The following is a 27,108-nucleotide window of genomic DNA, read 5'->3' as shown; positions in this document are numbered from 1 at the left end:
GAGGGCATGAATTTATTTGTAAGTTTTGAAAAATTAATATTGTGTGTAATGAAATGAATAAAAAAAAGAACAGAAACAAAATACGAGAATTTCTCTCTTACCTATCTTCTCTGGAATGAGCTACTGAAAGAGACATTGAAGCAGCAGTAGTCAGCACAAAACATTGACGATTAATTTTTTAGAATGTATTTACAAGAGTAGTACAAAGAATAAGTTTCAATTTCACACACAGAATATTTTCATCTTTTCCTCACATCATTAGAATTTCATCATTTTTGTTTTTCATACGTTAACACTAGATAGAATATTACAGATAAACAGAGGTGTGTCTTTACGCATAGTTGTGAATAATTTGAATATTAAAAATTGAGGCACGTGATGTTAAGGCATTTCTACCGAGGATCAGGGTATTTTCATACAACAGTTTGACTCTTGGATTCAATGGGAAATAATTTACTCCATAAATCAACAATCAAGCGGAAGCTAAATTTGGGAAATTTTCATGCAAAAGTAAAGTTAGGATTCAAATGGATATTCTTAGCATTTCCACAATCAATTATGGAATAAAATACAGCAAAATATAAAAACCGAGTACAATGTATTCTATGGGCAACATCATATAATAATAATAATAATAATTAGCAATTACGCTGGTACACAGAAATATAACCACATTGCGGATCTGCGTTTTACATGTTCTCTTCATTTTTTAAACTCCATTTCTCTTTTCATTTTTATGATGAGGGGGTGGAGAGGGGGTGCGACTATAATCGTCGATTACGTGTGTGTCATGTACATAGAGTATCTACCAGATAACAATAATTAATTGCTAAGTCTCATTAATTATCCATATTTCCTCATTTTTTTCACTAACCGAATTATAGGCAATTATATGATGAACAATCATATGAGTCGGCAAAATTCAAAAACAAATCAACTCAACAGAAATTATGGTGGAGAGTGGGAAACGGGGGGAGGAGAAATAGTTCGAGCACCAAAATGATATATATCGAATTGAAAACAATATCGCCTTCGCATCATTAACTATAAATCACTTTTCCCCCTCAGTTTCTGGCGCCTTTCCTCCCAGAATACACATATATATATTTGTATATATATATTTTATTATTCGATTGTGTTGCGTGGCATCGGATGTGCATAATTGGATGATATCTTTCATTGACAAACTAGTATCGCAGAAAATTCTTCCCAACATTTGTTCTTTTTATCGTGTCACACTTATTTTTATAATTAATCATTATTTCATATATATATTTTATATAATGTTTGGCAAACATTATAACAATTATTACAAACATAAAACCGAGTCTTTGTATTTTTTTATCAACACCGCAATTGTTACAATTGTGTCAATTACAATTTCACCATTTTCATCCTTAACATTCTACTTAAACAATAGGTGATATTCAGTTAAATTAGTCTGTTACAATGGCACTATAAGAATTACTTTCCGTATTGTTGCTTCTTTTAAATAAAAAACATCATTCATGGCTATGTAGACTGCTCGTAAAAATAGCAGCAACGATTTTTCATAGATTTCATCAATTTCCCTTTTTTTCATTGATAGCGTCACCATAATTACGTAAAACTAAGGTTTTTTGTTCAATTATTCATGCCATATGACAGGTAGTAGTTACACGAGAACAAGAATGAAAAATGAATGATTAGGAGGAAACATATTGCTCGAAGCAATGACAAAACAGGCCGAACGTTTTCATCTCTATAATGCATTCACGTAATATTCGTAAACTATCCAACGGTCATTTCCAATCTTTGTTTTTTACACGAATAAATGATTGAGTTGTTACGATCCGTTAATACCTTCAATACAATGCTGACAATAAAATTTTCGTCTGCCTCTGAAGTACCTTTTGAAACAACGCGTCCAGAGCTTCTGAAGGAAAAATGTTGAGCCTCAAATTACAAGAAAAAGTGGCTCCCTATAATAAAAAAAATTTACACTGTCATAATGGTTAATTGGATATTTAAGCAGTACTTCTTCCTCTGAAACTAAAATAGATTTACAGATTTTTTTTTGTTATAATAATTTTCCATCCACTGGTAAGTATATGTGAGACGTATCGATGCTACTTGGCGTCTTAGATATGTCCAATTTGTAAACCTGTATTTAAACTTAATAACTTATCGGTTTAATCTGCGGTGACAACAGTTGTGGCTAGTACGTACATCATACTTTTTTAAAAATATTCATCTTCATTGTATTTATGCTGTTATTTTTTTTTGCTTAATATCTTAATAGTACTACGTTTGTTTACAACGAATGTATCAGTTTCATCGTGCTGTGCATTACAATAATTTGCTGGTTGTTAAATTATTTGTTTTTAGTTTTGCTTCTAGTGCAGCCAACGGGAGTTTTTTGGGGCCTGTTCTTGTGTTTCATGCGGAGTTTATGGTATTGTTTATTTTTGTAGTTCTCTAGTGAATGGTTTTAATTTTACCTGAATAGTTATATAAAGCTGTTAAAGATGGTCCATAAAAGTCACAGCATTCGACAATGTTTATTTTTAATAAAATTTCTTGAGGAATATCGTTAAATCCATTTCAATATATCAAACAGCTCAACATAATGTCAAAATCAACTGGTCATTTCAAGAATCCCCTCAAGTAATATTCAAAGAACATGCCAAATAAATAATTTCATAACATAGTTCATCAAAATGAATTTTTATTTATTCTATGGACATAACGATAATTCTCATATTACTGTACAACAAAGAGCCGAGTTGTACCATTGAACATTGTACAATTTGTGATTCGGTCACATTGGAAAAATATCAATTGAATTCAATAAAACCTCATTCAAATTCTTCATCAGCATTTACTATTAATTTTCTCTCGGCTTTATTTATAGGAAAATGTTTTACTCATTTTAAACAACTAGGAGAGACATATATTCTTTTCAATATATCAAACTTCATTTCTTCCTTATGAAAAATAACAATTTCTTTTTATACTTTTTAGATCGATAAAAAGTGTTTTTTTTTTTTGCCTAAAAGATTGCACTTTGTGATCATCTTATCAAGTCAATATTACAATCTGACTATTTAATCTTGTTTTTTTTTTCGTTAATTTTTCTTCATAATTTCCGTTTCCATCCACATCATCCCGGGATATCCAAAACATTCGTTAAAAATTCGAAAAATGAAGGGATCAACATCAGACATCTAACAATAATGCAATTTGTACATATGTTGATCACTTCATAATTTTCTGCTTTTGCTTACGAAAAACGAGGGCCACAAATGGTTCCAGGCACTATTTTATCTTCAATACCTGTGTACTCCTTTAGGATACATTAAATTACAATTAATTCATATTTTTTCCTCCAAGTGTGGGTAATTTGAGAGAATACCTCAGCAGGATACTTTGATAAAATCAAGTCATTCGATTGCAAAAATAAAAAACCAAAAGTACAGAGTGAGTTCGCCAGTTTTTCAATCATTTTTTTTCGACAATTGCATCTTATATGTATCAATCTCTTACATATAACATATGCATATTGATTATTCCGTCAACATAAACCTGCGAGTCAAACTCTCAATGATGAGAAAGGACAGAGAAGGTTTGTATTTCCTAATCTTCACTTCATACCTCATTTTTGTTACAATTTTTCTTCATATCAAATGTGCAAAATACTCGTGGAAAATGTATTCATATGTATGAATATAATATATATGTACATACATACATACATTAAATTTATATGCGTTTCGTGAGTGTGTATACTAGGTTTACATTATTATTCCTTTTATGTCATTCAATTTAATCATTTATCGATCAACGCTATTTATCATTAAATTTTTTCCTCTCCTCATACTTTAATATATTAAATTTCAAATCTGATTCCCACAGAATATCATGTACAGATTTTTTTCCATACAGCAACCAACGCCCCTTATTTTATCAATTTTATTGATTTTATTTCATTGTGCCAGCAGACATATACCGTCAATTAACTCACTCGGGAAAAAAAAGGAACTAAAATAAAAGAAACCAAACGAAAAATAAAGACTGCCGGGAAACACTCAAAATGCATGCTTATAATAATTATTGCATTAAAAAAAACAACTATCGATGAATTAATCGTTCATTCTCCTTTAGTCGTTACTGAGATCGACAACTATTTCATTGTCTGTAACAGTTTCATCAAATCGGCTCCATAAGTACCGAAATGTTAAGGCTTTCTCGATAAATTAAAATTACGCGATAAAGTAGAAAAATTAATAACTGGGGGAGGAGCAAATTAAATGTAAAAATAAAGCTGTGACAGTTAAGAAATTAACTTCCAGGAGAGATTTAGATAAAACTTCCACTGCATTTTGACTCGACGAACAAAAAAAAATTAATTTCCTTTTACTTTTATAACTGTCTGGGCGCGTCCAACTAGTTACTAGTTCTCCTTTTATTTTCCTTTTTTTAGTACTGATAATTTCTTTGACTAGATCAATTACTCGTGGAAGTTGAACCGAATAACAACTGGAAAAAAATTGATAAGAGATTAGAGAAAGAAAGGGAATTAAAAATAAATGTCACACACGATTGCAATGAGGTAAAGTTACGATCAACGGATTATGCTGCTGATGGACTACCACCCAAAAATATAACAGATATAATTCTAAAACATCAGATGGTCTTTGAATCCAACACTTGGTACAGATTCCTTCAATAATAATATATATATATATAATTTCTCATAGTTTCTCGGTATTACGTCACGTCAACAAGGTATCACTAAAGCGAAAAAAAAAAACGTCTGGACATTTAATCTTCGATTACCTCTAATCGAAAATCCCCCGAAAGTTGGGTCGCAACTTAGAAAACAAAAAGAGAGTGGAATTTCTATGCATTAGTGTAGAATTAGTGTATATGCCATACCGACAAACCATTATGAACTTTTTTTTTCCTCGACATATATACAAACAACACTTCTTATTATACACATGAAAATATATATATATATTTATATATATTTTATATGTTATATTTCAACATTATGGCACCGCAATTATCATCATCATAGTTCCACCAAAAAACACAACCCCCCCTCCCCTTTCCCCCTGAAGTGCGAATCAATGAACGAAGAACGTGACAGATTGTAGTAAATCCGCATATTGCAGTTGATTCCCATAAAAAAAAATCGCAAAAGCCCTTTTACATTCCGTTGAAAAGTACGTCAAATGTTTTCTGTTGCTATAATGATTTATCGCAAGATCCTCAGGGCTGAAACAAACAATTCTTCGTACATGGTAAGCGCTGGATGAGCCTTTGACGAGCCCTCAGAGCACATAGTCAGTGATTTGGTCGTTCATTATCAGCCGTTGTACGACGAAGTGGAGTAGGGCCAGTAGGGCCGCAAAAATGGCCGGCATTAGGTGGCCCATCCTTCTGTAATCCTAGATCGTTTCATCAGCGGTCCATTCTCGTAATCTGAACCACTACCACCACCATTACCCCCGGTACCATGACTCGTTCTCATATCAACATTACCAGCATTACTCGGTGATGGTAAATTTGTTGGTGTTATACTGCCTGAATGGGTGGGTGGTGGATTACTTGTTGGCCGATTCGATACGAGATTCAGGCTCTGCGGTACTGTGTGAGTTACGTGGTGAGGAGGAGGTGGGCCTGTTGTTGTCACTGATCCAACTGTTAAATTTGTATGGTGCAAACTACTTGGCCCTCCTGCACCACCAGCTGCATTACCGAGGCTATCACGGGGTGGACTTATCGGTTCACTCTTTATTTTCACGGGCAGGGGAGACGTCGATGGCGGTGGGGTGCTACTCGACACGGCTAAATGAGGAAGGCTACTGCAATCACAATCACACAATGATATATGAGTTGTATTGATAGTCTCATATGAGAAAATATTCAAATATTTGAAAGATGAGAATTTTCCTTAATACGAGTGCAATGAAGAATGAAATCCATTGATAATTATTTAGATGAAAAAATATGATCAAGATGATGAATTACCTGATGCTTGACATGGTGGCTGCCGAATACATTGACAAGTCATCAACGTACCTCTGATGGGACCACGTCAGACTGCCAAGGTCTGAGGAATAGTCTGACGATCCAAAACTTGAGTAACCAGCAGCTACGGATGGTGTCTGTAGTGCAACAACTGGTGTATTGAGTGCAGTCTGTGTGTGGCCCCCCTATTCACAACAAAATTATTCCACTCGATTAAACCAATCACATTCGTCTACATAACAACTGATAGAATCGCCTTAACCAATACGTTAAAGTGAATGATTGTCGCATGCATTGTAAATGAGTAATTTTGAGAAAAAAAATGATGAAATTAACTCACAGACAAAAATCTTACATCGTAACTGGTATCATCAGAGAGCGATTGTGATAGTGGAGTGGGTATGACGACTCGTAAATTAGCTCTCTGTGGATGAGGAGGTGGAGGTGGTTGGGGTGAGTGACGGGACGGATTAGCACCCTTGTTACCGCCAACAACTAGTGCTGGTGATGGCCCTGGGGATGGTGAACCACCCAGAGGTGAAGCTGACGGTGGATAGCCGTTACTCATTTCTAGCATTCCACCTGGTGGATAAACTGCAGAGGAAAAACCATCAATTATTAAAATCATTTCCTCCTCACTCCTTTAATTCTCGATAAAATTCCTAACGACATTTTACCTGAATCCGTTTCAGACGACGATGGTCTCGGTGAGATACTAGTGTGTGCCATTTGTGGACTAGATCCAAGAAGGGATTCCCCATAAGTGTTAACTGGCACAGTGACTGGCAGCGTGTAGTTAGATTGTCCCATACCCTGAAAATCCACGACAACATCCTGAATCAAATAATCGATAATACCAATGAATCGATATTGGATGGCAAATCAATTTGGTGTATAACGCAGTGATTCTAATCATTCTGTTTGTCTAATCTACGGCAGATCGGTGGCCTTCAGCGGTGGTGTAACATTGGAATAAAAAATAAATGGGAAATGGGAGAAAAAAAAAGAAAAACAAAAAATTAAATGTGGAGTGCGGAATGAAGAGTATTACCCTTGTGCCGTTGTGCTGGTTCCTCTGCATCATCATTTGAAACTCTTCGTCTATCTTGGTGTACTTGGCCTCTGTACGTGGTGTGAGATTGTATTCGTTAGCGTCCGGCTCCGGACTCTCCGGTGACATTGCGCCCTTATGCTCCTTCTTGTTGAGCGCCTGCAAGTGTCAGCAGACAGGTTCACGTGACCAAACCGCCCGAGGGCACTCAACTATCACTTAATGTGCATTATAATACTATTGTAATTTATATCAGCTGATTCTAGCGATTGACGACGAGTTTTCATGTGGTTATTCAAACTAAATAATAACGTGGTGAACCTTAAACGTCAAAACTACTTGCTTTTGTTATACATGGTTAATGACAATCTATTGATTTCATTAGGGCTTTTGTTCTCATTAATGTGTAATATAAAATTCATGGAAAATCCAGCAATGGATAAATAAACTCACCTCGATGATATTCTTGTTGGTGAGTGACTCGTGTGGTTCGTTGTACTCCGTGTACTTGAGTAGTACTTTGTCCATGTCAGTGCTAGCATATTGATAAAGCTTGTTACTTGAACTGAATATTATCAATGCAATCTCGCAGTCGCAGAGCACTGATAACTCGTATGCCTTCTTCATAACACCAAATTTCCGCTTGTTGAATGTCACCTGTTCACGAAAGATTGCATTTCATTAATTCTCCGTTGATACTCAACTTTCTAAAATCTTTATTTTATTTTCATTCAGTCAATTTGAATACCTGACGATTCCGCTCGTCTGTGATACGAGAGATTTGTATCTTCTTTCTACCCATCGTTGCTGCTTATTCAAGACCAGTAACAGTAATTTCAAATATTCGGATGGAATGTGAAAAACACTGCAACAACAATTATATAATTTTTATTATCAACACTTGTAGTAATTCTCTTATTGTTATTTGGTTGATAAATTGGTTTGAAATTTCATCGGTCCTTCCATGGGAAAATAAAAAGAATCTGAATTTCAACATGAACGAAATCAGTACTTGTAAAATTCCGTACACGCATCTACCGAGAATGAAATTATCTGTCTTGTCTTCGGTGCTGAGTATTGGTTGGCTTGATAATAACTATATCCACGATAATCCCATCTCGTTTCATCCACAACTACTCAACACACCACCTCTCACTCTCCATTGAATTTCTTTTTTTCTCCTATTTTGTTTTCTTCTTTATCAACTTTCTCATGATAGAATTCGATTGGGTGCATTTTATCATGGTTACAGCATTAATCACACTCGAAGTAAACTGGTATTTCAGCAATTCAAAATTTTAAAAAATAGCAACAATAAAAATAGGAAGAACCTCAATGACAATAAACCGTAGAAATGCCAGTTTTATTTCTACTATTGCGTCATAGAATAATATTTATTATCAATAATGCCATGAGGATAGTAATGTACATTCCCCCGGGCTAATTAATATGCACTTATAACGAATGCTGTGCAATCCTCTTAACATACAGTAATGAGCCATTAACGCAACGTTTTAATTCTTCAGTGATATCCCATTGCGGTATCGACATACATCTCGTTAGCGCGTCACGCATGTAACAGTCCTATCACAAACATTTGCAAAACTAGAAAATAATAAAAATTAGGGGGAGGAGGGGGGGGGGGGTGTAAAAGTAATATAAAAAGAAGAATGACAATGGGGAACATGAAAAAAAAAGAGCGTATCGACTTTTAATTCAGCCACGGGTGGCTGGGCTCTCTCTTTCTCTGTCTCTCCCTCTCTCTCACACTCGCGGCGTGTGCGCGTCTTATCGACGTTTTTCCCGGTACATTACCGCACTCTCTCTACTTGTTTTCAACAAAAAAAAAAAAGAAACCAAAAAAAAAAACGTGCAAATCGTCCTTTTCCATTTGACTATAAATTTTTTTGCCTCATTGTCCTCAGAGGTTGAATGCAAATGAACTGCATTCGCCGGATGAGCCCCCTCAACAAAAAGAATCTATCAATCTTATTCCGTGAATCGTTGGAGCTTCCAAAAAATGTACTGAGCTTCCACAATTTGATGGGGTCCCTCTGCGGAAAAACAATCGTAATCCATCTGTGAAACGTTATACCAGAAGAGCCTGTCCATCCGCGTTATCATACCCTGTCAAACTTTCGATAGAAATCTCACGTGGTCATTCGACCCGCCCAATTGCCGACACGATTATTACATTTCCGGAGGCAACAGTTCAGTAAATACCCCGGTAATTACTTTATCCCCTCGAGAGTATATCCCCCACTGTGCCATTCCTGTATTAACTATCGTTCTCTCCACTGAATTCTCTGGTAAACAAATAAATTTGAAAATACATGGAAAATAGAAGTAAAAAAAAAGAGGTAATGCTCGGTTGGTTTCTCCTCATGGTGCGCATCATTGGGGGGGAAAGGGGGGTGATACAGGTATAGCCCCGAAGTAATCGATCCGACTGACCACAGCTCGTAAGTTATCCATACGCTCGGTTTGGCGCGTTTGAATGGTGGATTGCTGATCATTCACCCCGCTGAGGGGGCAGAGGGGGGTGGTGGAGGGTAGTGTCTACCTCAAAACAAAAGAACTTGTCAGATTGGTTATTTAAATTTTTTTTTTAAACCCATGATTATTGTGGTTCTCTGTATTTTGGTTAAACCGAGAGTTTAGCTGATTATATGGACCTCTGAAAATCGGCTGGTGTTTCGATCGCGAGGGGGTGAGGGGTGGAATGGGGTGTGTTGTAGCCCCACGCGACCCAAATATCGGCCTCAACACACACTCCAACTATCACGGCATGTGGCCTCTCGCTACTTTTCTACCAACTTCGCCTCTATTCCAACCTAGCATCCGTATACACATCGATCTGATATTGGCGTGACGGCCTAAAAATTGCCGAAATTGTTACGAAGGTCGTGGGAAATTCCGGCTTCCTTCCACCAACATATATGTATTTTTTTCAAATTCAATTAGATTGTCTCAGGGTGGAGGAGAGGGTGCGGGTGTTAAATAGAAAAAATCGGTTCAATTTTCAATGCGCCATTTTATTGGTTGCCGGTTGCTTCGTCGCAGTGCGTTACGCGAGGAAAAAATTGATTTCTATTTATGATAATACGTAAAGCGAAGAATTCTAAAATTGTCGTGGTGAGTTTAATTTTGCAAGAACGAGCAAACAAATCCGTCGGTGAGGGTAATGCTAGAAACAGACAGGAAGGTAAAACTCGGTGTCACTACCGATCGAATTCGGTTTATTATACAAGAGCAAACGTGGTGGGTGGGTTCACCGACCACGGTGACGTACACTTCCGGTCTAACATCAACGTGAGTTTATCTTTCGAGGAAAATTCCTTCATTTTTCAAAATTCTCCAAAAGTAATGACGAATGAATAATAACTAATACCGAAATACAACCTAAAGTTCAGGTTTATTTGCAGCAGGGAGAGGGTGAACGCTTCCTAGACAGTGGAAGACAATGTCCCTCAACGGTGAACTTTTCGAAAGTCATGTGCAAACAATTACGCGACCATTTGTAAACTTTACATCTCAATTCTCCTCACCCCTGTAATTATATTTTTTCCTGCAAAACTTTTCGCTAAATTGCTCAATAAAATCGGAATAAAATTGCTTCTAACCCTTTGAGAAAAGGGTAATAAAGAGGAAAAAACCAGAAGAGTTCACGATCGAGTGCTAAATCCATACAATCCCCTCAAATATTAATACAATAAGTACAAGCTGAGGTGAACTCAAACTTACCAAACTCAAAATTGTCGCCCTTATCTCGCATATGTGTACACGTAGATCGAAAATTACCGTATAAACCTCAATCAGAGTATAAACAAAGGTTTATTAAATCAAAAACTTTGTCAAAAAAATAAATAAATAAAGGCACTTGATCACACGTAATTCACTGTTCAGTCTGAGAGCATGAGAAAACCAATCACCGCATCCTGCCTCAGCCCTAGTCCAAATTTTCCCGCTGTTAGTCACCGGAATTACCCCGAAAGACCTCGAAATCCTCAAAAAGTGATTTCTTTGGGATAAAGAAAGAAAAAAAATATCTATATATATAAAAAAAAAAACAAAACGAAAAACGACTAGAAGTAGACTAGAAAGAAACTCGTGGATTCCATTCTCCCCGAGCCCCCGATCATACGAAAACACGGAGTCACGTGTTCTTATCTGAAAGCAACCCCCACACACTTTACAGAAAATCAAGGATAAAATTTAAATGGCACGTGTCAACAAAGACGTATCAAAACAATAGTAGTCAATGGCAATGTCTTGTGTGTTCACCAAGAGTTTAGAAATCTCCTTATCGTTGAAAGTGATGTAGCCCCCAGTGTTATCCACTTCACGGTCTCCACAACACTGTTGCAGCCTGCACGCTCCACTACTCAAGACAGATTTTTTACCCTCTAGAGGGAGTTAGTTATATTCAAATCACTGGAAATCCCTCTCAATCCCTAATGCCCCATATATCTAGTTTGTTTCTACCAGCTATCTGACTGCTTAACACCAAACCCCACAACTGAACCAACCATTTGTTTACGCCGATTATTTAGAAAAATCCCTCCTCCACCACGTCCCAGTACACTGAATGAAAATATCAAGTTATTATTACTCAGCACATAGTCAGTTGATTAAGAATTTGGTGGTTTATTTCAGGGTGATTTTAAAGTGACAACGTGGGTTTGAATCGACCGAGAGAGGTGCCAGCGGCCGAGCGTGATGTACCAGTCGCGACGACTTGCTGACTCTTTCAACCAGTGCTTTTCGGCAACTCCAACAACACACACTCTCACGTACATTAACAGATTATACAAACACATGTGGAGGGAATAGTTAGCTTGGGGGGAAAGCTTACGAGGCCCCACCGGTATCTCTCATTGGTCGATAAAGCGACTTACGTCAGTCGTTACTCGGCCAATCAGAACCACCAACTACCAACTCAACGTCTGTTTTCCCTCCGCGTGTGCGCGATACACCAATGCTCTTCTCTACCCACACATTTTATCCTTTTATGTATTTGTGTTTTTTTTTTTTCATCTCTCTTGGTTCTTTTCATTTTATATTCACTCATCTCCCTTCTTCGCCTCTTCGTTTTCACCCCCTGGGAGAGAAAATCCTATGTGCGACGCGAACATGTTTTCCTCTTGGTGAAGAGGGATGAGGGAAATATGAGGGCTTTCTTCCCTCAATTCAATACATTTTCCCTTTATTTTTCTTGCTCTCCGCCTCTTGAGATTCAACCCCTGTCACCTGAACTGGGCTAGCTATGTTGCAACTGTTTTTTAAATCGTTGGGTGAGCTCTCAATTGATATCTTCATTCACTTTTCGGGGGTTCTCCACCATTTTTATGATTTTATTAGACCTTTTTTTAGTCACGATGTCACAATGATCAACTTTATAGAATAATTATTTCAAGGAGAGATATTGCAGGTTAGTGGGTTCTTGTTGGAGATTTTCAGGCATTAATTGCCGGATGTAAGAATAAAATTAATGGCTTTGTTTATTTATTTTATCGTTATTGGACGAATCAGAGGTATGTTCGGTGCCAGGAGAAGTGGGAAAAACACTTCTTCAGAATTTTATTATCTGGAGTGCAATGAGATTAACGCGGAGATTCCGAGCGAACATTAAAAATATGAAAGCAAAAGAATTTCATGTCGATAATGTTCACCTTCTCGATACGAATGAATGGATCAGTGATACTGGTCGACGTGTAGACCGACTCATCTATCGAGCTAAAGGTAAGTCCTCCCCCTTCTTTCTTCCCCATATTTGTGTCTTCCTCCTCTTGGCAAACTTGATTTTTCTTTTCGAGCTCGTTAAAGTATCATTAGTTTCAAATTTCACCGGCTAATGATTTTCTTTCGGACCCGTACAATTAATTTATACATTTTTACTTCCCCGCTAGTAATTGTGTTAACTGTTTTAAATAAATTAAATGCCTAACGGACGGTTAATTCTCACTGTCACTTATACCAGAAATTCGTTTTTCATTTTACGACGATAATAATGGACTTTGATGAGATTCTAGCGCGAGTTGTATTATCAAGTCGGACAGGTAATAAAAATCGTTAACTCCGTTTGACGGAATTCGGTCATTTCATGAACTGCGAGGATTTTTTTTATCTCTTTCGTAAAGATCAATTGAAAAGGCAGACGACAGTAGAGAGGTAAAGGAAAGAACAGATATTCAGTCAAATATTTAGTTTTCACGGTATCACCGGAATTTATCCAAAAATATAAAACATCGATTTCTTTTATACGCATTCTTCGTTAAAGAATATCAATTTTTCAGGATAACAGAAAAAGTAATGGCGGTTTTAAAAATATTGTCATCATCCCTGGATAAATATGAACTCGGTATAATACGGGGATATTATTCATGATCCAGTCGGCTGTCACTCACAATCAAGAAATGTCCATATGCTCCGGTCCCTGCAGATGGCAAACCAGTGGATGCCATCACATATAATCCAATTCATTTGAAAACTATATTCTCCAGATTTTTACTTCATTAGAATTTCTCGCACCTGTATTTTTCACCACGGCATGAAGAATTGTTAAAATTTTTGACAGAATTTAAGTGCATGGCAGTGTTACCATGAAAATGGACCTTTTAACTCAATACAATTAAATTTCTAGACTGAATTTCAAATACATCTCTGCATGCAATTCTAATACAGTTGAATTTTATATTGATCATGTTCCTCCATTCAGTGAGGTTTAATAAGTAAATGGTAAAATTATTTTTGGCGTAAAAAAATCGAATCTCTGTATATAAAATGTATTATAGTTGAGGAAGGAAGGTTTTTTATTTATTCATTGGAATACGATTTTCTGGAATGATTTGAAATCACTTTTAACGAAGCAGATTGTACAGAAATTAATCATTTAGGATATCACCACTCGTTGAATTGTTGAATGGTGACAAAGGGATATAATCGTTGAATATTTCACGAATTGGCGGACACTAGTATATTCGGGAAAAAAAAGAGAGAGTGTGAAGAAAATGTGCATTATTTATTGAATGGCGGTGTTACGTATGACGTGGGGTTGACGCTGAGAGGAGTTTTCTCAACTTCTCTCAGATTCATTATGTCATTTATTTTATAACATTGTTACATAAAACCATTATACCCATTACAAAACATAGATTTCATACGATACCACAGGCCTGACGAGGGATTACCAAAATTCCAGGTTGAAGAGATGGAAGAGACAAAGAAAAGCAATACAATTGCTGACAAAATAGTGCGGAGGAATTGATTGGGGGATGAAAACTAGTGGTGGCCCTCGTAAAGATTCCAGAAATATTCATTTTATTTAAACTTTTCCCCTGCCATAAAATCTAGTGAATAATCCAGTGAGATTTTAAATTTGATACGTCAATTTGAATTAAAATCCAAGCCGAGAGTGTGTTATCGGTTTTCTCACACTGAATTCTTCATGGAAAATCGCAGAAAGTCCATTTTCATTATCGAGTAATGGTGGTTAGCCGCGTGACCCAGTCGATCAAAAGCCAAACATCAAAATAGAATGGTAACCTGCCCCGATAGGGCCACCGGATGAAGAAGAATGATCGACGTGAGGTGAAATTGGGCTGCAAGAGGACGGGGCAAAGATTTTGAGATCCATCTATCCGGAATAGAATGCACCCGATGTAGGTAATATGAGAGAAAGAGGAAGCAACACTTTGAAATGAGACAGCAAAAGTGCAGCATCCAGAGTCGAAGCAGGACGAAAATGCCAAGATCCTCTAGCGTCGATATATCGATCCACCGAGTATTCCGCCCATTAGTTGGAGCTGAATAATTAGTTGGAACTGAATAATTTAATGGGGAAACCTAAGAGAACGGGAATATTCAATCAGTATGGATTATATCCACAAAAGTGCCAATGGGCGTTAAATTTTAGCTGGAGCGAAAAGCTAACAAAATTCCAGGTAAAGAATAAATCGATTCCACCGGCTCAATAGAATTATTATCAATTAATACAATAATTTCCATTTGATGATTGAAATCACTCCGAATAATTCCATTTCCAAATGTACAAATTGAATAACCTCGAGATTGGTCTTTCCATAAAATAGATAAAAATATGATGACGAATACCGCAAATAGAAGATTTTTGAGTAATTAAATTTGGAGCTGGAAAGGGGGATGGGTAATGACCCTTCGGAATGAAACATCCTCATGTTATATGAATAAAGGATGGAGTCAAGACGTTGAGGACAAATCGGAATGTTGAGATCCATGTTCCCTCGTCACGTCTCCCTCGGGTGTATCGACCTCATGGCGTTTGTCTCCTGTGAGCCCCAACATCCGCAGTCAAACTGCCGACATGTGATACCGGAGGAGATGCAGGGATGAACCCCTCGTCTTTGGAACGTGCGTACCCAAGAGGGTAGATGGAGGAAACGACGTCTTGACCTAAACCAAAATACCAGGTGGCCACCAATCCTCGTGCTTTTTCATCTACATCTTTAACTTCTTCCACGGACTAACACCACCACGTCTTTCCTCTTTTTTGTACACTCTGTCGTGCCGCCGGATTTCCGTTCATCCCCGTCTCTTCTCCACTAGTCACCAAAGACCCACACGAGGAAATCAAACCAAGGAAGTATTTAAATCCCCCAAAAAAACTCCTTTACCCCAAGATTTTTCCTCTTAATCTCTCCCCCCATTAACACCGGAAAAATATCATGGGAAAATGTTTATTTCATTCTCTTCCTTCGGTCAAACATCTTCAATTCTTGGCGATTGAAAAACCCACCGAGGAGGCGTTCTCTTTGTTGGGCGGAGTTTCATGTTCCATCAGGGCCATGACTAAGCTGCGAAATATGCACTTTTGCGCACTTGGCACGAGATCAGAAAAAAATGAAAAGAGAGGGAAAACGAGGGGGGAAAAAAAAATCTATGAAACGGCGCGTTTAGAGAAGGTTAGAGCGATTCGGAAATCGCTGGCGCATTTCAAACGAGCCACAGCCACTCCACACACATTCATCATGAATGCCACGAAAAAAATATCATTATCCCCGACTTTTGAGACACGTGATTTTTCATCTCACTCGAGTTGCTTAGTCGAGTGAGAATAAATGAAGGGATTTTGTTCAATGAATATCGCACTGAAAACATCACAACGATGACAATATGCATGACAATGGAGTGCTTTTCATTCAGTATTAAAACCTTGTTGTTGAGCTTACTCAATAGTTTGGTAAGTGAAAGACCCAGTTGTCCAGTGAAATCCCAGTATAATGTCCATAATATCAAGAAGTTACTCGTACCGATCGCAGAATGACTGTGACTGCGTCGTATGTGTATTTTACCATAATAATTGTCCAACTTTTCGGAACTAGCGATGAATTTACCAATGTATATTCCCCCATTGGCATTCTCAATGGGTATTATCGTCCATTAAAATCACTCAACGCCAAAACTTTGTGGGATATATTTTTGTCATTAGGACAAAACAATTGGCAAGTGGTGAAAAAGTTGCGACTGTGCAACCTCGACACTGATTCAGCGGTGACGATCACAAAGTGCCAATCAAATAAAAGAATTTTAAAAAACCAGCATGGAAATTTAAATGAGTTTCGAAATGAACTTTGGACATGTGGGAAATCTGGATAGCGTCAATCTAATTTATGGAGAATTCCGTAGACAATATACCCACACAAGGTTTTGAGCTCCAGTGTTCGATGTACGATATCGATCGATGGAGATAATGAGATAGGTACACGTGATGATACGCATAACCGAGGATAGACAGATGGCAATGAATTTTAACAGTCCGAAGAACCGACGCTTCCAAGGGGACAGCCATTTTGCAATGGAGGCGTTGGAGATGATGCTGACAGGTGACCGTTCATAGAGCGAATATTGAGGGAAAAAAGGTTGACGCAAGTGACACTGGTCTGAGAGAACTGACGACATGATGATAAAGATTGATGATAAAGGCTCAAAAGCTTGATAATGTGGAAGACTTACAATAACTCAGATGTCATGCTGCTAATAAGCTGCACTATCAAACTCGAGGAATATATCGCTGAATGAAGCTATCAGAGAGTGAAATGTCGGAGCGTTTTGATCGATCGCGGTTGACGCACTAAACTCCTCAACTTAACTATGATGTGACACTGTGTTGTTGAAGAGTGAGGAGAGAAAAAGCCCAAAGGAGATGATCTCCACCCGATGGAGAGGTGCGTAACTGGGGTGGTGTTGGGAGTGAAACGAGGGGGTTACAATTTTAGCGTTGTGTAGTGATCACATTTGAACCTGCCTCCGTATTAAAAGCAAACCCGAAAGTCAGTGTGTAGAGTGGTGGTTGTTGGCCAGTGGAGTATTAACAAACCGAGGAAAAGATACCAAAAATAATTTTCGGCGGTGAAGAAATAAATCGGGGAAGCTAACCGGCGGGGTTATACTCTCATTCGGCACTCGAGGGAGGCCCAGATGAAGAAGAAGAAGTGTTTGAGTGCGCGATGGTGGATTTCATTGTTTTACCGTGACTTATCGACAAGTGAATTATGATAATTTATTGTGACAATAGACAATGACACTTTGGAAAAGTTAAATCAGTGGGTTTGATATGCATCACCAAAGAGGACACTCAATTCAATAATAGGAGAACAACCAAGTGCAGTAAGAGGGAGAATACTCAAATATATAATTTGGAAAAAATACCCTCAAATAAGTTTTGAATGGTGTTTGGTAGAAAGGTAGCAATGGAGGATGGCATACGGTATCAAGCGAATAGTAGTTAGCAATGAAAAGAGCAGCTGTCTGCCTCTTGTAGGACTTACCTCCGCTGTTTTTAGAACTTCACTCCCAGAAGCGCGCAGCCCGTGCCGAGCCAAAACCAAAATACCACACCGATACGCTTTTTCCCCACACAACACCCCCCGTGTGACTTCAATCTCCCCCAATCCTCACACATACTAATCTCCGCCTATACTTTTCATACCCCAAGACGACTGGATCCAACAGCAACACGAAGGCGGAGAGACTCTGTTTTAGGGACAGTGATCGCCAACGCCTTCTTCTACGCTTAATACTCACACTCAGCATGTTGAATTTTCCAACGGCTCTATGCCAAAATTCCCATGTGAATAATCCTCACCTCAACTCGACTATTTTTTTTTCTCCAATACTGCATGACATTCTCATTATAAGACCGTATTAAATTCGGTGAAAAATGTCTGTTGCATGAGTATGATTTCTGAAAGAATCCACCGTCGGAAACTGTCACATACATTTTCCAGGTTGTACAAAATTTTCACTCTGTCATCAATAAAATATGAGGAAAAGTACAGGAATTGGAGAAGTTGTTGGGGTCAAACTCCGATGATTATAAATGTTCATGGGTAATGTACCACTGAAGCCAAAGCCCTCTTTATATCTGTCATAGCTGGAGCAATGAAATGGCATATCGCAAGACGTACCACATAAAGTCCAAATGCTCGGTTAACCCGAAACCAGAGGAAATGACTCTCGTGAGGTATTCAACCGATGGTCTTGTATAAATTAGCCCGCGAGTTGGAACAATGGGTGGTGAATTTGAGTCGAGGTAAAGTGACGTAATTGAATTGGAACTGATCTATCCGGGCTTTCCTTCCTCCGCAAAATGTATAGGTAAGTTAGCAATGCACATATATACTAACTCCCCTGAAATCTATAAAGCTTCAGTGGTCTATACAGATATAAATGGTGCATTGATACTGTGCGCTGAAGAAAGATGAGAGACTCTCATACCACGATGGATGAACGCGAGGATGATGTCTCGATGAATTTTTAATCCTCAGCATTGCTCAATCTTGATGCATTTCGCTCCAAATACTTGGAAGTGCTCTCATGATTTATCACAGAATTCGTCTACAAGAAGAGAGCTTCAAAATAGATGTAATTATTAAGGCATCCCAGTGTCGGAGAGTGACAATAATGATAGAAACGACTCATGACTTGACAATGTAGAAATTGTACCTTTACATTGAATAAATATCGATATTCGTCCAAATCCCGAAGTAGCACTGCCTAAACTTTGAATTCTTTTAATTCCTCCCCAGAGCAAACAGGAAAGTAAAACGACATGGTTGACTCTGGGATCGGCACGTGCCACTCGATAAATCTGTCGGCAGCTGACGGCTTACAGTGGCCGGCTGCTGGTGCTCTCCTTGCAGTCTCATTTTCGATCCAAGAAGCAAACCTAATGTACATGACATTGGCTGGTACAAGTACAGCCCAGGAGGGCTCATGTCCCCAGCCACGAACCGTAATTATCAATTTTCCTTATACAGGAGGCAATTTATGTGATGAGGGAACAGACCTGCCTCAAAGGACATACGACGATCCAGGAGGGCTACATGTCCCCCGGATGGATTACACCCTAAACCACAGCTCGTTGTTGATTTCAGATAATTAGGGTGATTAGTAGCCATCTCCATCGTCAATAGCTTGAAAATTAGATGACTGTGAATGACGTCGGATCAGCGCCGATCTATTCTTTACCCCCCATTCGCTGATTACTGGGTCAATTCTCCCCCAATTTCAATGAATTTCATTTGAGCCAGTGTGAAAGGGTCATGCGGTAACACGTTATTCTATCGACTTAACTTCAGATGTCATTCCAAAAATAAATCTGTACCAATATGATCTCTCCTGCATCTGAGTCGTTATCTGCAACAGGGAGAAGGATAGGTGAAGCCAATTGTAAATTCCGATGACGTCTGCCATCGGAGATGAGGTAAATTGAAATATCGACTGTAAGAAATCTGGGTGATTTTTTCATGATTATTAAAATATCACTGGTCGGGCAATTTTAAGGTATGAAATATTTCACTAGTAATATAATGCATAAAGAATATGCAACTCAATTTAGATGATACGTAAGCTCTTGCTTGAAATATTCATTCTCGTCCGTAACAATTCGTTTGGGAGCAACTGTTATGTTTAAATAATCAGCAGAAGCTCTACAAATAGAATCTAGTGGATATTTAACGGGATTCAACCGCCTTTCCGAAGTGTCATCCTTACAATACGATACATTAGCTGACTATAAAAAAAAAGGAGTGAATAGAACGTGGGTAGAACAAAGAGGTCGAACGAGCGGTAACTCGATAACCGATGCATATTATATCGGAATAAAAAAAATCATCACGTGAAAAATAAAATAGTGTTAAGAGAACGTGATTGATCTCGATTTACTGCCTATACATTGAAACAGCATCGAGTCTGACGTAGAAAATGGAAATCGACGCATTATTGGTAACTCGTTGCCTACCGAGAGCCGCGTGTCCTATGACACGGCGAAAGCCAAACTCTCTAAATTTAGATCATCTGGGGGCCGAGTTGAAGCAAGACAGTTCAACTGTTGTCAAGGAATTGGAGTGAGTTGGAGAAAACTTGGAGTTGGGGTGAGGCTGAGCAGGAGCAGCCGCCAGAAACCAGAGCACGTGCTCCCGGTGACGTGTGCCATATATCCTCTCTTCCTCCTCACCCTCATTCCACCACAACTCTCTCTCTCTTTTTTTTCACATCATACACTGCCAAATCTCTTCACCACTGTTTCTACACTAACTCGAAACCCTTTCTCCATCCGCCGCACACGCGAGAGCCCCCAAAAATCTATCAATTATCGTCGCAAGCTGCACAACCCACAGCCTCCAGACGCCCCAGCTTCCTCGCCAGAGAGACCGTCTGAAAATTTTCCCCCTCGTCTTGTTCCTCCACCTTGCGTATATACTTTTATAAATGACCCCAGGCAACACTCGAGTCTTTCACTTATCACAAATCTCTTCGAGTGCTGTACTAACCAACTGATTTTCCAGAAGGGGAAGAGATACAGCCAAGTCTATCTATTTATCGTACAATGCCTTTCACTCGGGGGAAAAAATCGAATTCGCTCGTCCGACTGAGAAATTTAGGGGAAATTGTAAATACGATAATGCCCTGTTGGAGCCCCATGGGGATTTTTCGTCTCAACATGAACAGCTGAATTATTATTTCAGATGAAGAAAGAATGTGGTGGAGTGATCAGATGTATCACAGGAGATGCCTCGGCATTCGAGATGATCTTATTAGTCCAACCTCGTGAAGATTCTTCTCGTCTCAAGTTTCACGTGGCCCCCAAGTTAACCATCACGCGTGTGGTGATAATGCAGTGTTGAAACAGTAAGACTGTCTCTCACGGGCACAGCATCCCAGAAATCCTCTCCTCTCCCACGTGCTATCTCTTATCCCCTGGAGTTGCAGTACGCCTCGGTAGGAGACTCAAAAACACATGTTACCAGCACATTCTCCATTGGCCTATGCACGCGTGTGGCAGCAGATACCAACACATTTTCTCATCAATCACTCGAAACATTCCCCTACCCGCACATTACTACTCCAATATAAATCTCAAATTAATTACGTACGTGCGGCGAATTTGAATTTTCCGATTCGACTTGACGAATGAGGAATCAGTCTTACGAGTTTTTAGATATTCCGAATCAGGGGAAATTCATTTATGTATCTGTGCCTTCGCAAGAAGGAAAAAAATCAGTGATAGATTTGTCTCCACAGGACAGATCCATAGGAAACAATGATAAATTTGTTTCTCTCGTTGAAATAATAAAATTATTGAAATAAAAAAAATTCCCTCATTGAAATAACTGATATACTATTGCAATCGTTACGAGGCTAGTATACACGCAATGGTTTCATCCTTATTGCCATTGATAACAGTCTGTCTGATGAAAGCATCACTCGATGGGTATTGTTACAATTTTCTCTCAACTTCATCACGAATTACGTAAATATTAAACTACAATAGCATTATTGGTAATGACATGATTAAACAGGTGAATGAAAAACGAAGTGAATTTCATGAAGCGATTTCAGGCGGAAGGCATTATAATCAATTGAAGTACGTGAGGCAAGCTGTTGGCCTGCTGGCCTGTTCGCCTGATGGAGTGTAATACACGCAATATCCTCCACCTCCAGGTTTATTGTTGTACGCACATGACTCCCCACACCCACGACAAACCCCATAAAGAGGTAAATAAGCCTGGGGGATGTGAGATAGAGTGAGATGAAATAGGTACGGGTCAGAGGCGCCGGGTAACATCGACTTATGTGCAGCCGTCGCCGGTGCGTATAAGCTTGAAATGTGACACCATCGTGTGTGCACGCGGCCGATTCAGCCGGACGACATGGGGATAAAATACAGGAGCGTTCAAGGCAAATGAGAAAAACACCTCGCAATCTTGATCAACCATGGACCGGCAGTTTCTCTGTGAAATCGAGAAACCACTAATAATGGTAAAAAATAAAAATTAAAGAGGATTTTAAGTGTGGGGAGCGGGAGTGAGAGAGGGGGTTGGCATAGAGCACCCTTACTTGGTGGAGGAGGGTGAGGAGGGTGAGGAGGGTGAGGTGGAGGGCCTGGCAGCTGTCGGGTGCGTACGGCGTCGAACCTTTTAAGGCGCGATCCACTGGACGCCCGGCGTCGCAGCCTCCCTCCCTTCTTCCTCATCACTCTCTGTTTCTTCTTCCTCTACGCCGTCTTGCTGACACCCTCTTACCCCACTCCTCCTCACCAACAAACGACGCCGAGCGTCTACGAAAAATCAACCCCCCCTCTCACTCCATAAGAGAGAGAACAACCATCGGACTAGATCCAAGCCAAGCGGTTAAGCAAAACATTTATGCTTTCGTTGATTTCCCTTTTTCTCTCTTTCTCTTTTTCTCGGATTCGTCAGGGCAAATGAAAATTAAGCGAGACGACGTAGGAATTGGAAAAATAGAGGAGGTGGTTTAATGGGGCTTGATGGGGTTGGATGCCTCGATCGTCGACAATTGGAGATGTTTTAATGATGTTTAGCGGATAATGGGTGTTTGATAAGAGTGAGTAAAAAATGGTGGGTAACAAGCTCGAAGGGAAAAGTGGTTTGAGATGTTGGGGATGTTGTGGGAGACTTGAGAGGGTAAGGGGAATGCAGGAGCAACAGGCTAGAATCCACCCTCATTGAGGGAGCTAGAGGAGAGTGTGGTTTGGGCTCCAGTGGGGACTGGAAGGGAATGCCAGAGCCGATTGAGGGGATGGAGATAAACAGTGTTGATGGGTTTAGTGCCCTTTGGGTTTGATGTCTCTGTTTGATCATGACAGTGTAATGCAGTTAGAGCCCTTGCTGATTAATACATCTCCATAATTTTGACGCAATCCCAATGGATCCATTAATAATACACAAAAATGAATTGTCATGATGGGAAGGTGAGTAGCCTCGTTGAATTTCAATCTCCACTTGAATTAGACTCACGTGAGTGCTAAAAATGCAGTCTCGTGTCATTCTAACAATATTTCTAGAACACAAATATATTTATACGCCCTCTGTACAAAAATAATTCTGGTTACTATTAAAAAAAAGCCTCCAACGATTTAACTAAGGATATATGTGTATGTCTGTGCATGCGAAAATAAAATACACTGGGCTTGATCGAACAACTTCTCCTACATTTATCTATAGGCAGCATGATGGCTGTGTGAAAGCTAAACAATATATAGCCGGGTTGTTTCCTAGAGTCTAGACTCTAGACACCTAGAGCTCTACAAGAGAGTGTATATTTATCGATTTCATTGAGCTACACTGGCTTTTCCTAAGATCCCGTTGACCAGCCGTCATTGATCCACCTAGATAAAAAAAATTATTCCATTCGAGGAAGCAACTTCGTTACAATTATCACATCAGGTGCAATCCCTCATTTTCCTCAGTGATCGATCCAAGTCTTGACCCCACGAGTGCAATAAAAAATATAAATCCTCTTGATTGAAAACATGACATTCTCTCAGTGGAGTGAAACAATCGAATTATGTTAAACAATAGTATCGATCATTTGAAATATCTCAAAAGACTTGCACTTGACTCGTCCTTGATATTGCAATTGCCATTACTCCTTGACCACTTACATAACCCTTGGCATACAGCAGTGAAGAAAGGGGTAAGGGTTGGGAGGTTGGAAAATTCTCTTGACTCATGTACGTGGGCTGGTTATCCGTGGGTAGATCCTATAGCTCCATATCACTCCTCCCACCCCACCACCTCTTTCACCCCCACCACCTCCTTGGAGATATCAGAGAGATGCGAACAGGTGAAGGCATTACACACAGGTAAAGACCCTCAACCCCCTCCAAGTGTGTACGAGTGGAATAGGGGTCAGAGACAAGTGTTGAACGCCCTACAGCCTGATACACACATACAGCCAGTGGGTTAGGGTTGATACCTTTACCTCGTATATCTGGATGATCGTGCACGTCGTACAGGTAAAAGAAACGTTACCATGGAAACGACCATGGCCACCCTCAATCAATACACGATGGGGTGTCGGTGTGTTGGTGCGGTGACGCAGGCTAAAGGCCCCCACGTGGTCCTATTGCCACGTGCAGGACCTCTTCAACTAAAATCCTCCAATACAACACGTACATCATACATAGGTATCATCTGTATGTGACTGAATTCATACCAGCTTTTCTTCATCTGTTGTCACCGTGTTTGGTGCATTCCTATCATATCAATGCTGTTGTGTTCCAAATATTTTTCATACTTAATTTCAACTCTCCGTGTATCAATCCATCTATCCTGTTATTAACAATAATATTATCAATGTCGTTGTAGTAATTAATATTTATTTTTGAGAATTCTTGTTTCGAATTTCAGTATCAATTGTCGCATAACAATCTTGTACTCGAGCGTATATTTTCAATCAATGAAAACCGTAAGAATGCAAGAGATCAGTTATAATTAACAGCAAGAATGAATTGTACTAGATAACACCAGAATTCCAGGTCCCAACAGTGTCAACAGGCAGTGATTTGAAATTATTGACGACTTTGAGAATACGATGAACTGAGACGTATTCGATATCACTCTAAAAAAGGCGCTTGTAAATATTTAGCGAGTGATAGATTTGGGGATGAAGCAAGAATAAAGTAGAATTAATGTCGACACGGAGAAAAGTTTCAATTCCGGAAATAGTTGAGCAAATGAAAAAAAGACACCATGTGTTTATAGAAAGACCTTGTAAAGTAGGAAGTCATGAGAACATGAAGATATACTCCGAAGTGTGTAGAGCTGTAGTTTCTGTCGCTTTTTTTCCTTTCAAGTTAATAGAAAGAGTCAACGTTTAGGTCACATGCGTTGGATGAGAATTTACCATAAAACCGAGAATTCACATTGAATATTTCTTTATTCGATGATACGGGGTCGTGGTCAAAGTGAACTCCAACTATTTGTTCCATCGACATATTTTTCACAAATATTTTCTACTTCGCTTTTCATGCTGTGCCCTCATTGTCATCCTCTAGGTCTCGAGGGACACTCACATAGGTATTCTGTTATCTGTTGCGTAGGTCTAGGTTCCTGGAGATCAGATTTACTGGATAATACTTGAAATATTGATGCCTTTTATGTAATTTTGTGTAACTAATCGGTTTCTCTCCTCTTGCAGAATAATAAACTATTTTCATCAATGAATTGTCTGGATATTTTGATGATTTTCGCTCAGCCTCGTAATTATCAATTTCATCCAATGACCTTTTAATCTGACGGTGATACTCACAAAATAAAATACACTCGTCGAACGTATGATTCAGTCAGCCACGTTAACGTAACCACTGCACGCAATATTTGTTTTTCACGTGTATTTAACACCAATGATCTGTGAAAAATACATATTATCCTGTTGCACCTTCGGCGGCACTTAGCAGTAGACATTTTTTCTCCATACGTAATGATTAGAATTGATGGATGAGATTGTCACCTCGAGGAATTTGGGGATTTAGGTTTGCTAGTTATAATTGCATCTGAATGACGACTTGAAATGGAAAAATTTTATCTATCTGATATGACTTTGAGCTTGAGACGAACCGAGGTTATTCCCAGAGTCGCCAGACATCACTCGTTACTCATTGTGTTGTCATAATTAGCATTACAAGGATTTATTGTGTTCTAGCTTGTGCCGTATTTGTTGATTGGTTACAGCAATTGAATTAAGTAAGAATAATAAACAGCGGATTGGAACAGCTCTCTGCAGTACCGATGCAGTTTTATCCATTTAAAAGGGATAATACAAAAATGCTCACGAGCAGATGGCGGTATCAGACGAGTTGAGATCTTTCTGCGAAGGAGAAGACGAAAACGCCAGGAGATCTTGTGGTATGCAGCTCATCCAGTGAGACGTATGCACGCAATTCTCTCCCTTTTTTTTTTCTCTCCCCCTGCAATTCCCTCGTTTTATCCTTTTTGTAACGCTCTTTCTCCTCGGTGGATTTTATCTCCATGCGGACGAACGACGAAAAATACAACACGATGTACTTTGACTTACGAAAAAAGTCATCGACATCAGGGGTATTTACAAGCACAAACATTTGTTTATGCTGGTTATTATTCATCGGATAATTCCTCAGTATCTCCTATCGGAGATTATTCATGCATTTCTTCTCGAGTGTTTAACAAGCGAATGACTGTTTCATAATGGATTTTATTTGTTTTGTCACGCAGTTGTGATAAAAATGTCCAGTCTCCCACTCAATGGAGAAAATTCTCCAGTTCGGTATTAGACTCGCTAATAATGAATGAGCTCGGATATTGTCGAGTTGTTTGAATAATTACTAAATAATTATAGTGAAAAACGTTGGCTGGCGGTCGATGATCGATTCGATGATTGTCCTCGATCATTAAACTTAATAACAAGCCAGAAAAAATATAAAAATACCCGTTTTAATTTCAGCAATAAATGAATAAAAATTCTCCATATCCAGCTGCCATAAAATGATCTCAACTTTTGGTACCAAATACAGTCAATGTCATATGCCCCCCCCTTCTCTCGACTGTTGGCGAGTGCAGGATGCATTCCGGAGACGATGTAAAAAATATAATATTCAACAAAATTAAACGTTAAAATCATCCACATACTCACTCAACGTTTTTTCATCAGTAATATTGCTGGTATCCCTTCAGATTAATCTCCAAAAAAATAACCGGCACAATTCCCGCGGCGTCCAC

The 27,108-nt window shown here is 38.9% G+C and overlaps 1 protein-coding gene and 2 long non-coding RNA genes across 9 annotated transcripts; 2 read left to right on the top strand and 1 right to left on the bottom strand.

The window, feature by feature from the left end:
- Nucleotides 1–731: 731 nt before the first annotated feature.
- Mef2 (myocyte enhancer factor 2) lies at nucleotides 732–27,108 on the bottom strand. 7 transcript variants are annotated; one of them, XM_011300054.1, is made up of 8 exons: nucleotides 17,875–18,327; nucleotides 7,818–7,934; nucleotides 7,523–7,726; nucleotides 7,070–7,228; nucleotides 6,696–6,831; nucleotides 6,359–6,612; nucleotides 6,019–6,203; nucleotides 732–5,852 (listed from the first exon to the last, which is right to left on the bottom strand). In XM_011300054.1, exons 2-8 carry the CDS (start codon nucleotides 7,869–7,871, stop codon nucleotides 5,411–5,413), a joined length of 1,434 nt encoding a protein of 477 aa, XP_011298356.1. In that variant the 5' UTR covers nucleotides 7,872–7,934; nucleotides 17,875–18,327; the 3' UTR covers nucleotides 732–5,410. The 7 variants fall into 7 exon arrangements, with proteins under 7 accessions (XP_011298356.1, XP_011298352.1, XP_011298358.1 ...); XM_011300050.1 differs by lacking the exon at nucleotides 17,875–18,327 and adding an exon at nucleotides 27,023–27,108 and having other exon boundaries at nucleotides 1,626–5,852; XM_011300056.1 differs by lacking the exon at nucleotides 17,875–18,327 and adding an exon at nucleotides 27,023–27,108 and having other exon boundaries at nucleotides 1,626–5,852; nucleotides 6,374–6,612.
- On the top strand, nucleotides 12,362–13,834 carry LOC105263687 (uncharacterized). The gene is made up of 3 exons (XR_891915.1): nucleotides 12,362–12,500; nucleotides 12,602–12,811; nucleotides 13,366–13,834. It is a non-coding gene; the product is annotated as an uncharacterized lncRNA (long non-coding RNA).
- LOC105263688 (uncharacterized) lies at nucleotides 17,408–19,092 on the top strand. Its single transcript, XR_891916.1, has 3 exons — nucleotides 17,408–17,713; nucleotides 18,480–18,703; nucleotides 18,770–19,092. It is a non-coding gene; the product is annotated as an uncharacterized lncRNA (long non-coding RNA).

This window comes from Fopius arisanus, unplaced genomic scaffold, assembly GCF_000806365.1.
Source record: "Fopius arisanus strain USDA-PBARC FA_bdor unplaced genomic scaffold, ASM80636v1 scaffold00016, whole genome shotgun sequence".
Taxonomy (NCBI): domain Eukaryota; kingdom Metazoa; phylum Arthropoda; class Insecta; order Hymenoptera; family Braconidae; genus Fopius; species Fopius arisanus.
The sequence above is the reverse complement of the archived record's forward strand: the minus strand, read 5'-3'. Positions and strand labels throughout refer to the sequence as shown.

Coding starts and splice junctions, on each gene's coding strand:
- Mef2 (XM_011300050.1), bottom strand. CDS start 7,871: ATGGGTAGAAAGAAGATACAAATCTCTCGTATCACAGACGAGCGGAAT. Junction 7,727..7,817: donor CAGACGAGCGGAATCGTCAG/GTATTCAAATTG, acceptor TTTCGTGAACAG/GTGACATTCAACAAGCGGAA. Junction 6,613..6,695: donor GTCGTCTGAAACGGATTCAG/GTAAAATGTCGT, acceptor TTTCCTCTGCAG/TTTATCCACCAGGTGGAATG.